Here is a 19168-nt window from a genome sequence, read left to right on the forward strand (position 1 = left end):
GTAAAGTCACGTCGGAACCAATGAGTCTTGAAACACTTTTACATCAAATAAAACATATATGTTGGACTTTTTAGTGGGATGTTGCTTTTTGTACAAAGACTTTGCGTTATGACTTCAGCTCTCTCCTTACTTAGTTTGTTGTTGAATTTCTGGATCATGTGAGTGTAATGTACCCCTCCAGGTGATGATCTGGAACCTGGACTGTCCTGATCAGGTGATAAAAAACCCGGTACGGACAATCACCCACCACACAGACGTCGTCCTCTCCATGTCTTTCAACACAGATGGCAGCCTCATGGCCACCACCTGCAAGGACAAGAAGGTCCGACTCATAGAGTCGCGCTCAGGAAACCTACAGCAGGTGAGTGTGTGTGAGTGTGAGTGTGTGTAAGTGTATGTATGTGTGTGCGTGTGTGTGAGTGTGTGTGAAATAACCTCATGTACTTTAGAACCAGAATCAGAATCAGAAACATGTATTTGCTACGTGTGCACACACAAAGAATTTGACTTGGCGTCTGGTGTGTACACAGACAGACAAACAAAACAACAACAACATATAAGATAAATATATAGATCTGTTCATGAGGGTCAGTGGAGGACCCTGGCTCTGTTCATGAGGGTCAGTGGAGGACCCTGGCTCTGTTCATGAGGGTCAGTGGGGGACCCGGGCTCTGTTCATGAGGGTCAGTGGAGGACCCTGGCTCTGTTCGTGAGGGTCACTGGGGGTCAGTGTTAAGCTGCAATAAAGAAACTTGTTGCGGGTGAAAACAACATTTGGGATAAATGATGACCTAAAATCTGACGGGAAATCTGTGAAATCAAAATAAAATAAAAAATATTAATAAAACCCCCAAACCACAAGCCTTAGATGTCTTGTACAATAGTATTCCAGCCAATATTGCATAAGTGGAAGTTCCTGCCGCTTTCCCCTTTCATAGCTCAGGCCCTCATCCAGCACCACACAGCCCAAACTGACACCTCTGGCCAGAGCGGGCCCACGACATTGCTCCACAGACCCGGAGGTCACCAGCCACTGACTCACACACTTTATAGTCCTCCGCTCTCTCTACTTTGGCCCGCCAAACAAGCTCACGTGGAAGAAAAAGGAATATTACGTCACAGTGCTGAAATGTTGAGCTATTAATATTATTATCCTGTTGTACAAATTGTACATATTAAATGTTTAGTATGCTTGATGTTTTAAAATAAAAGCATATTGTGTTTGCAGGAAGCCAACTGCAAGACACACAAGGCCAGCAAGGTGCTGTTCCTGGGTAACCTGAAGATGCTCTTCACATCGGGCACTTCCCGTTACAACGACCGGCAGTTTGCTCTGTGGGATCAGGTGAGGGCAAACGACCGCGCAGGAAGTATTTGGTGACAGAAGCATCTCACCTTAAATGCACATTGCATTGTCTTAATCAGCAAATTATCAGCTGGCTCTGGTTTCAATATGTGGAGGTTTCAGTCATGTGATGACGCATACGAAAAAGCATACTCTGAAAAAGACCTTTGAGTTTGCATTCAAATGTCTTGTTGTTTTCATTATTATTATTGTTACTTTTTTCTTTTTTTAAACATTTTATTATTTATATCAATTGTTTTTGTCTCTTGTGTCCACTTTACCCCTTTGCTGCTGAAATCTGCTAAATGTCCCCACTGCAATAAAGGATTATCTTATCTTATTTAATCAACAATCCCAAATGTTTATTTTACGATCAGATACTCAGATACGCCCAGAGCCAGCCACGATGACTCAAAGATTATATGATTTCATTTTGATAGTTAAAGTTCACTGTGACCTCACACAACTTGTTTTTGGCCTTAACTCAAGAATTAATCAGCTAGTTCTGAAAACTTTTATTCAATTTATCAATAATAAATAGTGATTTATAGGGATGCCTGAACTACAGAGGCATGTAAGACAATCAACAAAGGAAGAAAATTAAAATGTCTACAAAATAATAACAGCGAAGACCCAGAAATAAGAACAATCCCAATACTAGAGAATTTATAATATGTAATATTTTGGAGAGAGGTCCAGAATCTAGACAGCCCTTTCTGCTGGTCCACGTCATGAAATCCTCTGAGTAGCAGAGATTTAGGATTAAAGGACAGTTGAATATTCAGATTGAATATGTATACAAAGGAAATGTTAAGACACAAAGGGGGCAAAGTGGAATATTTTGGACATAATGAACTTTGGAAAAGGGTGTTCGACAAATCAATGGCGCATCAGAATGTGTCCAAATGGTTTTATGTATGGATGAGATACTTGGACTGTTAAAACATGTGTGATCCCTGAGGCTAATTCTGTGAGGCTAATCCAATGCTAAATATGAAGATTAGACTCTCTCAAAAACACAACTCTGCCACCTAGTGGACAAACTGGTGGACTTTGGTGTGTTTTGATGAGTGAGAGTGTGTCGTGGGTGGAAGATTATAGCAAAACCAGGATTAGGGATTGAGCATTTGTGATATTGGACTATATAAAATAAACTGAATTGAATTTAAAGCATGCAATGTTATTAAATCAGCACTGGAGAGTGTTTTTTATATAAAAGTTGATTTAAAGGAATAAGTGTTGTTGCTATTAGGGAATGTTGTCCATGTTGATGGTGCTTAAGTGTTTGTTTTTGATCCTTTGCAGGACGATCTGTCCGTGCCTTTGTCACAAGAGAACCTGGATGGTTCATCAGGAGTCCTCTTTCCTTTCTTTGACCCCGACACACACATGCTCTATCTTGCTGGGAAGGTGGGTCTCTGAAAGCAACAATAACGTCTCTACACACAAAATACTTTTTTACTATTATACAATACTATTATCTTCTCTTGTCTCCGTCAGGGTGACGGAAATATGAGGTACTATGAGATCGGCTCAGAAAAACCGTATATCCACTTTCTAACGGAGTACCGCTCAAACGTACCTCAGAAAGGAATGGGTAAGAAATACAAACACACACACATTGGGACTACTTTTTTATTGAATTTTTAAATCAAGCTCCAAAATTTGGGATGTTACAATGTTCTGACGTAAATGTCAAACTCTGCCTGCTAGCCGTGTTGACTGTCTTTCACCTGTAAGCAAAGCTGCTGTGCAAATAAGCCTGCAATATTTGAATAGCCAGACCGGCTGATCAAGGTGAAGTGACATGCAGTCATGTGCACTCATTTTAGACTATAAACTCAAAACAAGAATGTAGTTAAATGAAAGAAGTTTAGATTCTAGTTTAAAATGTTTTCAGTTTCTTACATCCTTAGTTTCTACATGAATCTGCTTATATTAGACACATTTTCAGCCATTGGGCCAATTTTCTAAATTGAATTCCTGCTGCTGCTGCTGCAAAAAAGAAAGAAATCCACTCATAAATGTCTTTTACCTGCATGTTTTTTGTCATATATTTATTAACAAGCCGGAGATCTAAGATTCTCACGGCCAGTGATAACTTTTCTGTAATTATCGTGCATATGACAATTAAGAAAATGAATGCCAGTCATTGTTAAGGTATAATGACCAGAAACAATCCATTTAGATTCTTTAAAGTGGGTGTTCAAAAGCCTGTACTTTCCTTACTGCACATCGTCTTGTGGGTATGATCCTGAATGCACCGTTGATTGCAATATCAACATGCATGTGTGTCTGTTGAAGGGCTTTTGAACACTTTATTTTCTAAATGCAAAGTTAATAGCATTATTCTATTAATTCTCAAGCCATGATGTGATTACTCTACACTATATTTCTGTTTTTGTCTTGATGTTCTCTTACATTTCTACCATATCTCCGTCAGTCAGCACACGTTCTGCTTTCGGCCTGTGTGTCTTGCTTCAGGTGTGATGCCAAAGAGAGGTCTGGATGTGAGCGCCTGTGAGGTGTTCAGGTTCTACAAACTAGTGACAATCAAGAATCTCATTGAGCCTCTTTCCATGATCGTACCCCGCAGGGTGAGCCCACATCCACTCACACACACCACAAACACCACAGGATATATGTTAAAGGAAATCCTCCATTTTAAAGCCGATGAGACCTAATTTGGTGTCCGTAAAGTACGTCTGTCTGAAATGTGCTGTGCATGTGTTTCTAGTCAGAGTCATACCAAGAAGACATCTATCCAATGACTGCTGGTAACAAGCCTGCTCTGTCTGCGGAGGAGTGGCTCAGCGGCATTGATAAAGGTCAGAAATATTGTATGTGTGACACATTTATAAATGTTGCCAAGGTCTCCAGGTCTGGTGTCAAACTGCTTCAAAATAAATCATAATGCAGTGTTCAAATATACCAGAAAAGAAAATACAAGTGTGTCTCCGTAGAATTAAGATCACAATGTTGCCACGTGTATTTAGTTGGTATTAAGATGACATATGCAAGAAAGATTAATACAAATATGTCATGTTAAATACATGTATTTCTTTGATAAAAAATCTATTTATATATACACTATATTCATATAAATCAAATATTATAAACTATATTCTGAGTTCTTACTTTTAAACGTTGTTGCTGGTCAATGTAGGACTGATTTGAACTACTCTATGTAATGCCAGGTAGTTTTAACATTTTCTTTCATTTAAAGTTTCAGGATCATTCATCTGCTCTTCCTCCTGTCTTCCTTTGTCCTCCAGGTCCGGTGCTAATGTCTCTGAAGCCTGGAAGTCAAGAAGCAGAATCATACTCGCAGATGAGCAAAGGGCGGCAACACTCGCTGGACACTCGCAGGTGTCAGAGCAGACCAGGCATGCTGCAGCTGTCCTACATTCAGGACAAAGTGGAAACCAAAGACGACAAGGAGGACGGCGGCAATACAAAGGACGAGAGGACGAGGACACCCGTCAGCAACGGAGAAGACCTCGACCTTTGTTCTCCGCCCCGGACAGAGAATGAGGTACCGGATGTCATTCTTCAAGTTTTGTTTTCAAAGACAAACGTCTAAAAAACATGTCAATGCTATTTATTTACAACCTCGGTAATTACACTTTATGGGGAAATGATATAGAACTTTGTGTTTCCCATAAGTCCACCGGAAGAAAAACTAAATATTAAAATGAATGATGTATGACAAGACTTTAAACTTCAATACAAAATAAATAGCATATTGAGCATATTTGCATTAGAATAATACAACTGCACTGTCAACAGCAGTTTTTTTTCTCTCCCAAAAACATGCAGAGGATGCGGAGTAGATAAGTCATGTCAGGCTGCGTAAACAAGCTCCACCAATCACATTAGACCTGAGAAATGCAAAACTGTGGGTAAAAAAAAGTCCAATACACACAGCTGCTGCTCCGAAAGCTGAAGGAATAGGCTGCTGATGTTTGTTATTGACAATAAATCTCACGAACATACCATAACCAACATTAAAGTAATCCTACTTATATATATGATATATGATGATATGATATTCCTTTATTTCTCCCACAGTGGGGAAATTTCAAAAATCACAGCAGCGGTGCACAGCAGAGCATCAATGAAAATAAATATAAAACACAAAACACAATACTAAAAAACTTAATTATTTTATTTAGTTTTTTAAATATTATTTGTATAGTATATTTAACACAGAATGTGTTAATGTGTATGTCTGTGTGTGTTTGTGTGTATAGTTTCCTTCATTACAATAAACACAGGCTCTGTAGTATATTTTGATGTTTGCTAAATACTAGTTTTCAGCAGTTTTAGGAAAAAAGTTTTCTACAATATATCTTTGTGACCTGTTTTTAAACATATACATATTCGATAGGATTCAAAGGCTTTGTGCGAACAAATTGTTGGCTTTGGTCTCTTCATGAGATAAAAAACATATAGAGTATCATCGGCCTTACCCTTAAAGGTACTTTAGTCATTTCCATAATGTTGTCAGACACTTAGAAGAAGAATCTGAATCTGTCAGTGGGAAAAACAAGCAATTCTATTGGAAAGAACTGTACATTGTCAACCATCTGCAGATTTATCCCTTGATACTGGACCAATTTAAAAAACGATTGTCTCTGTTAGCCATTTAACCACAAAAACATGGAAAAATAGGGTCCGGTTTGAAAAATACCAAAGTTTAAGATGATCAACAACATCTGGATTACGGCAGGAGGACAGATGGAGGAAACTGAGAGATTTTAGTGAGTAAATCAAACCGAAACTGAAGCCTAAAAGTAGCAAAAAAAAGTCTCCATGTCTCCCTCCGTCTCCTGTGGAAATGATGTCCTTGATATATAATGCAATATATTGTGCATGTGTTTTGTCCACAGCTGCGAATGAAGTTCTACAAGCAGCAGGAGGAGATCCGGCGGTTGAAGGAGCTCCTCAACCAGAGGGACGTGCGCGTCAAACAGCTGGAGCTGGAGATTAAGAACAACAAAAACTCCCAGACTCTCCAGAGCCCACTCTAAGACTTGCCTGACCCACGGGGTCACTTCCACCCCCTCGAGGGACACATGCGTTCCTGTACAAACCTACTAACCCCATCTACAAACCACGACACCTGTTCTTAGGGCCCTGACTCACCTCTTTACCTTTAAAGCGCCCCCTATACTCACTGCACAGGGGTGACTTAAACCTCAACTTTTGTGTTTGTCTGTTTGTTCCACACACACGGTGCACATATTCTTTGTTCATGTACATACACTCAAACACTGAGTCTCACCCAGCTGTAACAGGATTTGTAATTATTTGCATCTGTTGAGCTTAACCTTTCTTTTGTACGCTTCAAAGCTATGCAAGTTAATTGTAATTATTTTTGCTTTAATGCTCTTTGTAGCTGGAGATAAAACGGGATGTCTGTCCCTGTCTTGACTGAATGATGTGGCTAACTGTGTGTTTGAAAGTTGTTGCGGGCCAGGAGCAGACATCCTGTGTGATTGTGCGATAATGCTGAATATGTTTTCTATGCTTGGTGATTGTTTTATTTCCAATATTTAAACTTCTGTAAGTGGAGGCGGCTGTGGTGTTTTTAATGTATGCTTGAATGTGTGCTTGAATGAGAGCGAGGCTAAATTAATGACAATATCATGATCCCTGCGGTGCTCCTGCATTCCATTGAGCTGCATTTGTTTTTATTTTTTAATGACTGGAAAATTGAAAATGAATCAATGTGTTTCACAGCAGCTATTGTGTAAGCCAACTCTGTAACTGATGCTATGTAGCAGTTCTTAATTTTTATATTTATTTTAAAATACAGGCAAAGAAAAAATACCATTTGTTCAAGTACTTAATTCCCAATTGTAATTTTGCTAAATACCGCACGCAAACAGGACACAACGCATGCTTTCATTGTTCCTGAGGTGGAGTCACTGTGATGAAACAATTTAAAGCCATTGTAGAGTCGTCGTCCTGCACTTCTTATGGGTTTGTTTGTGTTCCACTAGTTTTCAGTTCGGAATGTATTTTCTTTAATGAGGTGCCTGAAACATGACACTGGGATTTTCTATTCATATTTCAGGCTGAAAGAGCTTAAAATAAAAATGGTTCTTGAGTGGATATTAAAATATGAGCACATCATAGCTTGTGTGAGTGATAGTTGGAGTGCAGGTGGTAGAAATGATATACATGGATATGATAGAAATGTCTACTGTCAGATATCACGTATATCTCTCCTGTATTATTCATCAATTTACTGAATTAGACTTCCCATCTGGTTATTTCATTACATATTACATTACATATTGAATTACATTATTCATATACAGTTCTTATAAATAAATACAAAGGATTTATGATATATATACATGTATATATATATATATATATATATTGATTGAGTACAATCTAAAATTAGATTAGAATGTTATTTATATAATCCATTTATATGCAAGAACTGTAGTTGTTAAACGTTATCCCAAATTATTATTAGCTTGACCATTCATACCTTGAATGCAGCGGTGGAAAAATAGTTTCCGTCTCACCTCTTACTTGCATGTTCTGGAGTTTTAAACGGTCTTCATTAGCAGGTCAGGTTTTTCAGTAAGTGGATTGGATGAGTAGATGAGTAAATATATTTTTTAGAAGATGGACAGAGGGTTACCAGTATGATTTTTCTTCTTTAAAAAAAAAAAACCTTTGTGTTAAATGACTACGCCTGGATGAGGCTAGTGGAAGATAAATTAGCTCAACAGGGAGACAGGTCTTCATCACTTGAAATAAACGTTTTACTTATGTGACAAGGAAAACAAATGTTTTGTTTTTAAATGCTTCGTATGAGGATCTGTTAATTTAACTACAAAGATTTAGAAAATTAAAATGTACACAAAGTCGCACAGAGCCCTTAGTGAAGTCCACCTAATGGCATTTAAAAATGTGTTTTCCCTCAAGGACCTTCTCAATTGTATTCATAGTTTTTGCCACCAGATCAGTTTTTAATATTGGTTGCTTTCAGATTTTAAACATTCCCTTGTTCTCCATGTTGAAAGGAACAATTATCTGCCATGTAAATATGTATAGATGTTACAGAAGCACTTGCAGATATTAGGCAACACAAATAGTATAACTGCTCATCCCAAGATTACCACTGGGATACAGCACACATGATCATGCTTGCCTGTATTTGTGTAGTCAGAAGGACAAGCACCATAACAATATTCTAGATGTGGCCTACATTTCATGGCCTCTTGTGAAAGATGTAACAAAAACTGCCACACCAACCCACGTACATGCAGACACACTGGCCTCGATACAAGTGTGGACCTTTTGACCTCTGACAGAACAGTTCTAGCACAGCTTCATCACTGACTGACTTTTGTCCAGGAGCAGAAATGCCCCGACCAAAGTAAACTAAAATGTCAAGTAGACTACGTAGCGTTACCCCGTCTTTTAACCCTTGTGTTGCCTTAGGGTCATTTTGACCCGAATCAATATTACACCCTCCCCCCGCCTTTGGGTCATTTTGACCCGATTCAATGTTTCACCCTCCTGTTACCTTTATATTTACTAACATATTTTACCCTTTGGGTTCAATTTGACGCCAGCAATTAAAACCTCCAGAAAATTATTAGAATTAATATTGTTTTCCAAGTTTAAGTGTGAGGCACTTTATGTTTGTTTGTTGACTACCGAAAGAACACCGACATTAAACATTGAATGGGGTCAAATTAATCCTAAAGCGGGGGGAGGGTGTAATATTGATTCGGGTCAAAATGACCCTAAGGCAACACAAGGGTTAAGCAAGCTAAACAACTGCAACTAAATTACTAGAGCAGGGGTCAGGAACCTTTTTGACTGGGAGAGTTTATTTTCTCCTCCGCTACTGTTTCCGGTTGCTGGTGAAATGCCTTCTGGGATATATGCTGGCCTGAGTACGCACAAGTCTCTTCTGATGCATCCTCCGGAAAGTGGGAGGATCAAGTCACATCTGGGCATTTTGACCGTGCTTTGCGAGAAGCGGACTTTGAATTGGAACATGAACTCAGGCTGAGACTGATGACGTTTCACGAGTCACGACGACACAAGTAGAGGAAAGTACGCACAAGTACGCATATTGAGAAACGCCGTCAGAGTGATCACTGCAGGCCTTTACAGAGGAAACATCAAGGGACAAGAAGATGAGTGAAGCCGCTGCGGACTCGGGCACGCTCTGTCTCTTCGATGTTGACGGAACGCTCACGTCCGCGAGACAGGTAGTGTGTGCGTGTTATGCGTGAGTGTGAAAGAGAGTGAGAGTGTGTGTGTGATAGAGAGACAGACGAGCCTACTGTTATACCTTTACACCAGTCTGTGGCCCAATCCCAATCTCCACCTTAATGCTGTGTTCACACCAAAAGCCCTTTGGTGTGAACACAGCATTAACTCACAGACGGAGTTAATGCAGACGGAACTCTACGGGGCGATCAGCGAGCAGGAGTCGGCACACCCCGAGGCTGCTTTCATTGTGGCGGGGGACTTCAACAAAGCGAACCTGAAGAAAGTTCTCCCGAAGTTCTACCAACACATAAAAAGCAACACGAGGGGGGAGCGGATTCTCGACCACTGCTACAATGGGATGGATACAAAGCCCTCCTCCGCCCACCGTTCGGCAAATCGGACCACCGCTCCATCCAACTACTCCCCGCCTACAGGCAGAGGCTTAAGCAGCAACCAATCGCTGTGAAGGAAGTGCAACGCTGGTCGGACCAATCGGAGTCTATGCTACAGGACTGTTTTGAACGTACTGACTGGGATGTGTTCAGGGTCGCGTCGGACAACAACGTCAGTGAGTACGCGTCCTCAGTCACCGGGTTCATCAAGAAATGCATAGATGACGTTGTTCCTACCAAGTCGGTTCGGATTTATCCCAACCAGAAACCGTGGATAAATGGCGCTGCACTCCGACGCGCAACAACACCGCCTTTGACCGGAATATGGCGGAATACAAAAGAGCCCGCCACGACCAGAAGACCATCGGCTCTGCCAAGCGGGAGTTCAGGAACAAGGTGGAGGAAAAGCTCAAGAGCCATGACGTGAGACGTGTGTGGAAGGGCTACAGACAATCACGGACTTCAGAGGGAAAACCAGCGGTGAAGAGAACTCCTCTACCTCCCTCCCAGGCGAGCTAAATACATTCTTTGCTCGGTTCGACGTGAGCGGCAGCCCGCAAGGGGCAGCCCGCGAGGAGACCAGCCTGCTGATCATCTCAGAGGCTGACGTGCGCAGAGCCTTCAAGCGGTGGACATCCCTCAGAGCATGTGCAGACCAGTTGGCAGGAGACATCTTCAACCTCTCCCTGTCCCAGGCTGTTGTTCCTGAGAGCTTCAAGATGTCCACCATTGTGCCTGTCCCCAAACACCCCAAGGTAACCTGTCTGAATGACTGGAGACCCGTAGCCCTCACCTCGATTGTCAGTAAATGCTTCAGAGGTTGGTCAAGGACTTCATTTGTTCCATGTTGCCTGCCACGCTGGACCCATGGCAATTTGCATATCGTCAAAACAGATCCACCGACGACGCACTGCACACCGCCTTTCCCACCTGGAGGGAGGAACTGATGCTGGTTGTGGACTACAGCTCAGCGCTCAACACTATTGTTCCCGCCAAGCTCGACACCAAGCTCAGAGGTCACCATGTGCAGCTGGATACTGGACTTCCTGTCGGGCCACCGCCAGGTGGTGAGGATGGGCGGTACCACCTCAGAGCCGCTGACCCTCAACACGGAGCCCCTCAGGGATGCGTGTTGAGCCTCCGTGTTGAGCCCTCCTGTACACCCACGACTGCACGGCCATGCACAGCTCCAACGTCATCATCAAGTTTGCTGACGACACAACAGTGTTGGGGCTGATCACCCACGACGACGAGACAGCCTATAGGAGGAGGTTGGATCACTGGTACAGTGGTGCCAGGAGAACAGCCTCGTCCTCAACGCCAAGAAGACCAAGGAGCTGATCGTGGACTACAGGAAGCGGAGAGGAGAGCACACCCCATCTCCATAGACGGAGTTGCAGTAGAGAGGTCAGCAGCTTCAAGTTCCTCGGGCGTGCATCTCCGAGGACCTCACATGGACCACGCACACCACTCACGTGGTGAAAAGGGCCCAACAACGCCTGTATTTCCTTAGGTGACTGAGGAAATTCAACATGGCCCCCGCATCCTCAGAACATTCCACACCAGTACCATCGAGAGTGTTCTGACAGGTTGCATCACCGCCTGGTACGGGAACTGCCCCGCCCTGGAGCGTAGGGCACTACAGAGGGTGGTGCGGTCGGCTCAGTACATCGTTGGAGGTGAGCTTCCTCCATCCTGGACATATACACGTGGCCAGGGCCAAACGGATGATGAAAGACAATAACCACCCCGCCACAAACTGTTCACCCTTCTACTGTCAGGCAGGCGATACCGCAGTATCAAGTGTCGCCGCACAAACAGACTGAGGGACAGCTTCTTCAGTCAGGCCATCAGGCTGCTGAACAAGGACTGAGACCCTCATTAACACTACACACCAGAACATATTCTGTGAATATCTATGGCCATGGTGTATATTTTATTACATTGTTTATATATATATATATTGTATATATATATTGTATGTATATACATATATATATATATAGTCTCAAAAAGTGTATATTTTATTACATTGTTTTATATATATATATTGCCATGATGTATATTCTATTACATTGTTTTATATATATATTGTTAATACTTTCTTCTTTTTTTTGTGTGGATATTGTATAGTTTATTCTCATTCTTATTCTTTTTTTAGTCTGCTACTGCTGTCGGGTGTCTTGCACATAAGAATTTCACGAACCGATTATACTTGTATAAAAGGGGATGTGACAATAAAAACTTGAAACTTGAAACTTGACGGCTCTAAAGGTGCGTTCACACCAAAAGCGAAACTATTTTTCGCGTCGCCCAAAACGCGTGAGTTTACTCGCTCGACCTTTCACCGTCGGCGTTTCTCAATTCAAAGTACACGAGTACAGACTTGTGTTCTTTTGGAGTCTGGTCTTGGGAGTCCATACTCTGGAGGACGGGAGAACGGGAGGACGGTCTTTCTGCGATTGGAACAGCAGCTGACTTGATGACGTCACCACATCAGCTGTTCTTGCTCCTGGGTTTACTCTAATTATGCACTGTAAATTATGTTTTACAGTCAAATAAACAAAACATCCTAAAATTACATTCCGTGACTCAACAACAGTAGTATTTATAAAAAGTCAACTGTCAGTAGTTTATTCTCTCCTCCGCTACTGTTTCCGGTTGCTGGTGAAATGCATTCTGGGATATCGGCTGGCCAGAGTACACACAAGTCTCCTCTGATGCATCCTCCGGAAAGTGGGAGGATCAAGTCACATCCGGGCATTTTGACCGTGCTTTGCGAGACGCGAACTTTGAATTGGAACATGAACTCGGGCTGAGACTGATGACGTGTCACGAGGACACAAGTAGAGGAAAGTACGCACAAGTACGCATATTGAGAAACGCCGCGTGTTCTCACCTTGAGCGTCAAGACGCTCCGCGAGGGGCGGGGCTTATCTCCGTTTCTGGTCTCCGTAAAGACCGTTATCATTTCCTTCATCCACCAGAATAACTAACCACTAGTTCTGCTTTATACTTGTTGTGGACATCCCACACACTAACGCCCTCGTGTTTGGGTTCATGACATCACCCATAGGCTCACTCAGCTCGGTCACTTTCACCGATGAAGTTACTGTTACGCGTGAAAGACTTCCGCTTCCAGCGCTACGAGAGCGGAACAAAAGAGCTGATTGGCCCGAGTTGTGAGATGACCGCCTGAAAGTTGAAATATTTCAACTCGGGGCGAAAATTGCGCCGCTGTAAACGCGTCGCCCACATCGCGCCGCCCGGAAAAATATCGCGTATATCGCAGCCACACGTGTCTGTACGTTGACCTTTCATGCAATTCGGTCGCGCGAAAAAATAGTTTCGCTTTTGGTGTGAGGCGCTCCCGCAAAGTCGTTGAGTGTTTCAGGGCTCTCTGGCAGACATATAGTAACGCTAGCCGTAATAAGTCTACATAAAGCAATGTTGTGGAAAATATGTTTGAAACAGATTTAGCTCGCATGTATTCACTGTGACCCATTTTACCATTTATTTGTGCCAAGGGTCCTCTGAAAGCTGTTTTCTTTCAATTCTTCCTTGCCTGTTGAACTAGCGGCCACAGTTTGTTCCCATCCAAGGTCTCCTGTGTCAGATCTTCAACAATTGGTATATTTCTTTCCTTCAGCATGGTTGATGTTGTCATTCTCTTGTTAAAACGTCCACATCAGACCTTGCTTTCAGAGATGGCCTAGAATATGAATGAATTGTTCCACACTTGTTTTCATCTGTAACTCTTGAAAACAAGAATTTAAAATATTAACTAGAAAATACTTTCTTTGTTTCTTATAACACAATAGTAATTTCAGTTTGTCTTGCAGTGCTATGTCCCCGTGTTCTTAACCAAATGAAAAAAATAAGTTATATTGATCCACACAACAGACCTTTGCTCTTCCTCCGGAAGTGTCATTTTAAATTATTGGGCGGAGCTTGTCATGGGTCATCTTTGGTATGATTTATGAAACTCCCCTGATGTGTTTTATTCTCTTAGTTCACATGCTAGTCCTGACAGTATATCAACCTGAATATTTCTCGATCTTAGAAGGTTCCATAAACTAGTTGATAACTTTCCTTCTAACTCGATTAACATAAACAGTCTATTTATTTACTCGAACTTTCCTTATCATAAGAGGGTTAAGTAAGTGTCCTTGTGCAACAAACAAAATGGGTAACTTAATTTACAATAACTGCATAACGAATTACCATCAGACAGAACAGTACACGGGTATAAAGAGATGGTGATACTATGATTAATAATACACATTTTCAGAGATGTCGGACAAAAGTTAATCCAAGCTTTTTTGGTTGGGAAGCATGACAGTTGACATGATTCCTTACTCCTGAAATGCAAGTAGATTTTTTTATTTAGAAGTTTTTTCTGGTACTCGATGTTGTGCAAAAGCTCGAGACTTATGATTGTGATTGATTACTTTTATACAGTCTAGAAGTATTGTGTGTTTTTCAGCGTGTGACTCCAAACATGGCAGAGTTCCTTGAGAAGCTCAGGACTAGAGTTCGAGTCGGAGTGGTAGGAGGGTCGGACCTCTGTAAGATCCAAGAGCAGCTGGGAAATGACGGTGAGTGTGAGTGTGTGTGTGTGTGTGTGTGTGTGTGTGTGTGTGTGTGTGTGTGTGTGTGTGTGTGTGTGTGTGTGTGTGTGTGTGTGTGTGTGTGTGTGTGTGTGTGTGTGTGTGTGTGTGTGTGTGTGTGAGTGTGTGTGTGTTTTGTTAGTTTGACTCAGACGTTTTCCTGTATGTTTATGTGTGCAGTGATACAGAAAGTGGACTACTTGTTTGCTGAAAATGGTCTTGTGGCCTATAAGAATGGACAGTTACTCTCTGTCCAGGTAAGACGAAAGCACATCTTCTTTTAGCTTAATGATTGTAATCCTGCATTGTCTACTTTGTTTGACAGAATACAATTATTTTCCGTCTTGGTTTTGTCAAACAAAACCCTGAATATGACGGCGTTACCTTGTGTAACAGGCCGCAGGTTTACTTTGTCTGCTTGCTGTTGTCAGTCCATCCAGGCTCATATGGGAGAAGAGCTACTCCAAGATTTCATTAACTTCTGTCTCAACTACATGGCCAAGATCAAACTCCCTAAGAAGAGGTACACTCGCATCAGTCATGATCTTATTATTAATAGTTGTTTTGGGTCCTGTAGTTTGGATACACTGGGTGCTGGGAAGCCATGAAAATGTAAATAATAACGGTTTTGTTACGATCTGATTTAGCGTTATGGAGACTAAATGTTTATGTTTAATGTTTCACAGGGGGACATTCATTGAGTTCCGTAGTGGCATGTTGAACATCTCCCCCATCGGACGAAGCTGTACACAGGAAGAGAGGAACGAGTTCTACGAGCTAGATAAGGTAGCCCCCTTTACACACAGACTGTTCAAGCCAATAAGGGATATGTAGATTAGTGGGTAGAGTGGGTGGTCCATGTTTGATTGATCCCCGGCTCCTACTGACTGTATGGTTGAAGTGTCCCTGAGCTAGACCCTGAACCCCAATTTGCTCCCTGAGCCCTTCACAGCATCCAAGTGCTCAATCAAATGCTTATAATGGGTTAAAATAGAGTTGACACTTCACTTCACTACCTGTATGTGACGATTCTAAAAGTTTATGTACAGAGGTGGAATGGGGAAATTGAGTTGTTTTAACCAGCACAAAGTTGCATATACGAGCCAACATCTGTGCGTCACTCCCACATACTATAGTTTGGCACATTAAAAAAGTCCTGTTTCGCACGCATTAAAAAAGTTATTAATCATATTTAGTAAAATCTCATGGCATTTAAATAGTACTTCTATTAGCGAACTCTTTGTAAGTCACGTCTGAAAAGCTCTGATTGCGTTGCTTACAAAAATTGTGCAGTTAGAGCACAATCACACCAGACGCATGTAAAAGCGCAGCCGCTACAAAAACGCGCCTGTTTAAAAAAGGAAAGAGTACGGCGAATACCACCACCTATTCCGTGAATTGTGTCCCGATGACGAGCGCTTTGAGTTGTACTTTCGGCTGAGCTGGAGTCAGTTGGAGTAGTGTTAAAGCTCTTCGTAATTTAATACCGCTAATATGAGTGTCTCGTCGGAGTTTGCCATTTTCTTTTGAATTTCCCGCTGTTCATACCACACAAAAACAGGAAGGAAAACGTACCTCTTTCTTGATCCGATTGGATGCCTTGGCAGAGTGTGATATTTTTTAGCTCTGCGACTATGCGCCTCGCGCTTAAAATTGAGAATATTTGTACTTTTATGCGCGCCTAGAAAAATGCGGCGCGTGGCATTTTAAAACTAGTTTCCTATGGTATGGCGCGCCTTTTTGCTCGCGACGCGTTTTTGAGAGTCGCGTCTGGTGGGATCGAGCCCTCAGATTATTGGACTGACATTTGTCAGGTGGCCAGAAACTTGACTCCAAATAAATGTTGTTCTGCAATTCGGCAACTATTTATGTTTATTTTGACAAACTGTCATTTAATGTGCTAACATATTAGATACCAGGTGAACACCCTCAAAAAAAAGTTTGTCTTGTGTACTTCATTAGAAGCTAAATGTCATTTTTCTCAAATTGTTGAAATGACAAAAAACTAAATATTTTTGCAGGGCTGTGAGTTTTCTTCTTTTTTGCTCTTTTTCAGAAAGAGAAAATCAGAGAGAAATTTGTGTCCATATTAACGGAAGAGTTCAAAGGAAAAGGATTGTCATTTTCAATCGGTGAGTCAACTCCATTCATGATAATTATACATTGTTTGTATGTATAGTGAGCCTGTATTAAATCTGTCAGGAACACAGCATCAGTAGCAGCTTTGGACTTGTTCCCCAGGTACTGACCTCAGGCAGTATTAGATATCAGTTTAGTTGTGGCCTTTTCTGAGTCACTGACCGTGTTTACATGCATTCGAATAACTGGCTTAGTCGGACTGAAATCGAATTATCCGTTTCATGTAAACACCTTTGTTCGACTATGTGCGGTCCGACTACGATCCGATTAACACCCCTGGATAACTCGATCCGATCCGGTTGATAATTCGACTATCGCGGCATGTAACGGTGAATTGGATTAGGAACTGGACTTTGCGTCTTTGCGCATGCTTGAGATCCCGACGCCCTCCTCCCTCCCTCCCTCCCATGTCGTGACCCGGAAGTCAAAAGAGACGATAAGTTGTCACTGCCGGGAGCCTGGCCAGCAGAAAACAAACAAACAACGCTATGGAGAACACAAGAGCCGCCACACATTTCTGGACTGAAGAGCAGACAGAATTTATGCTTAATGTATTGAAGGAGTTGAACATACTAAAGTTCATGGTTCTTTCTCGAAATGTTGTTGTTGTTGTTGTTGTAGTTGGTAGTGGTGAAGAGGTCAAGCGGAAATGGCTGTATCACCACGAGTTGTAATGAAAACAGCGCCGCCTATCGTATCGGATATGACATGCTTTCGGCCAATGATTCGAATTACTCACTGCCATGTATATTGGGATAATAGCAGATCCCCCAAAAGATAGCAGAGTCCGACTAAAGCAAGATTCGAATTATACCATCATGTAAACGCACTGAGTGTGAATCGTCCACATCATCTCTCTGCCTCTTGGTCTTGTTTCTCTGCAGGGGGGCAGATCAGCTTTGATGTGTTTCCTGATGGTTGGGATAAGAGATTCTGTCTGGGCTTTGTTGAGAAGGACAACTACTCAACCATTCACTTCTTTGGAGACAAGACCAAACCTGTGAGTATTCTATCTACTGCTGAACCGCACAAGGATAGCTAATGGCTGTTGGACAAACATTGTTCTATCAATAGAACTGCCTGGTAAGACCAGAGACACAGGAATGGGGTGTCCTGTGTCTGGTATAGAGCACACTTGGAGTTAATTGTCCTCTAACTGTGCGTGTGCGTGTGCGTGTGCGTGTGCGTGTGCGTGTGCGTGTGCGTGTGTGTGTGTGTGTGTGTTAGGGAGGAAACGACTATGAGATCTACAGCGACCCTCGGACCATTGGCCATGAAGTCTCCTGTCCAGAGGAAACGCAACAACTTTGTCAGCAGCTTTTCTTCTCATAAGAGAGAAGCAGCAACTGTGCCAAACAGGCTGTGATGAACCCATAAAAAGGCAGTAATTTCAAGTGATTCCATTGTTATGACAATTCAACAGCCCTGTTGGGTTTTGCTATTTGATGCTTCGCACGCATGCACGCACACACTTATCATCACACAGTTTTAACGTAATTATATCTGCATGTTGGTACACCTGCCACAGTTAATTAAAATATTGTTTTCCCCAATTGAGTAAAGCTGTATAAGTCAAGCTTAAAAAACAGATATATATACTTCAATAATGGAAAGAGGGCAAAACTTTTTCTCTTATTATTTTATTTGGCTGTATGAATATCAAGTGTTAACTCAGTTTTCCTAAAACCTGTAGTCTGTACAGTCTGTTAAGGGAACACATGGATCCGGTCATGTTCACACGTGTGTGTGTGTATGTAAGTATGTATGTATATATAAACTGTGTTGAGGCACTAGATATGCCAACAAGGGCTTAAAATGTTGTACTCGTGCCAAATGCAAACATATTTTTGAAAGGAAGCACTAAACCTTACCCTTTACGATGAATTAGCGTAGCAATGTGCTCTAAGTCCAAACACTGGAAATGGTAGTTAATATCTGATGTTGGTACTTTATCTAAATGGGAACTATAAACTGAAGTTAATGAGAAAAATCTTATCTGATTTCACTGGATTTTATGGTTCTCAGTTGGGCTGAGGATGTATATTATTACATCAGTGTAGGTATAGAATGATGACATTACACTTAAGCATAAGTAAATAAATACCAATAAACATGAATATCTTCTGTTCATGTTGATTCCTATTCCTTGTGTGTATACTTCAAAGTGGTTCAAGAAATATCCTTTCAGACTGAAGATCTTTGACATATTCTCTGCATCATCTTCTTTTCATTGACCTCATCATGGCTGGGAAAGGAAAGTTTTCACTTAAAAAAGAAATGTGTATACCCTGAGTGGCAGATTTAGTTTTATGGAGGGATATGGTTTTCCCCAAGCAGAATCTTTCCTGCTTGATTTCTGTTTAGCACATTCAGCTGGGATGATGTTGAGTCCACATCTAAAAACCCTCAAACTCACTGAGAACATT

The 19168-nt window shown here is 41.7% G+C and overlaps 2 protein-coding genes across 3 annotated transcripts in view; both read left to right on the plus strand.

The window, feature by feature from the left end:
- Positions 1 to 7488, plus strand: part of coro2aa (coronin 2Aa) — a 32458-nt gene extending 24970 nt beyond the window's left edge. For both annotated transcript variants that reach the window (XM_056410369.1, XM_056410370.1), the window contains exons 5-12: positions 182 to 361; positions 1229 to 1345; positions 2651 to 2755; positions 2846 to 2942; positions 3830 to 3942; positions 4083 to 4173; positions 4621 to 4880; positions 6238 to 7488. In XM_056410369.1, the coding sequence (XP_056266344.1) occupies positions 182 to 361; positions 1229 to 1345; positions 2651 to 2755; positions 2846 to 2942; positions 3830 to 3942; positions 4083 to 4173; positions 4621 to 4880; positions 6238 to 6378 (1104 nt within the window). In that variant the 3' untranslated portion in view covers positions 6379 to 7488. The remainder of the gene's footprint in view (positions 1 to 181; positions 362 to 1228; positions 1346 to 2650; positions 2756 to 2845; positions 2943 to 3829; positions 3943 to 4082; positions 4174 to 4620; positions 4881 to 6237) is intronic.
- Positions 7489 to 9269: 1781 nt separating this feature from the next.
- Positions 9270 to 18870, plus strand: pmm2 (phosphomannomutase 2). The gene is made up of 8 exons (XM_056410385.1): positions 9270 to 9597; positions 14480 to 14591; positions 14784 to 14860; positions 15035 to 15126; positions 15290 to 15389; positions 16660 to 16735; positions 17627 to 17742; positions 17970 to 18870. The coding sequence occupies exons 1-8, from the start codon at positions 9523 to 9525 to the stop codon at positions 18072 to 18074; spliced, it is 753 nt and encodes a 250-aa protein (XP_056266360.1). The 5' UTR covers positions 9270 to 9522; the 3' UTR covers positions 18075 to 18870.
- Positions 18871 to 19168: the final 298 nt, after the last annotated feature.

The sequence above is a fragment of the Pseudoliparis swirei genome, chromosome 24, assembly GCF_029220125.1.
Source record: "Pseudoliparis swirei isolate HS2019 ecotype Mariana Trench chromosome 24, NWPU_hadal_v1, whole genome shotgun sequence".
Taxonomy (NCBI): Eukaryota; Metazoa; Chordata; class Actinopteri; order Perciformes; family Liparidae; genus Pseudoliparis; species Pseudoliparis swirei.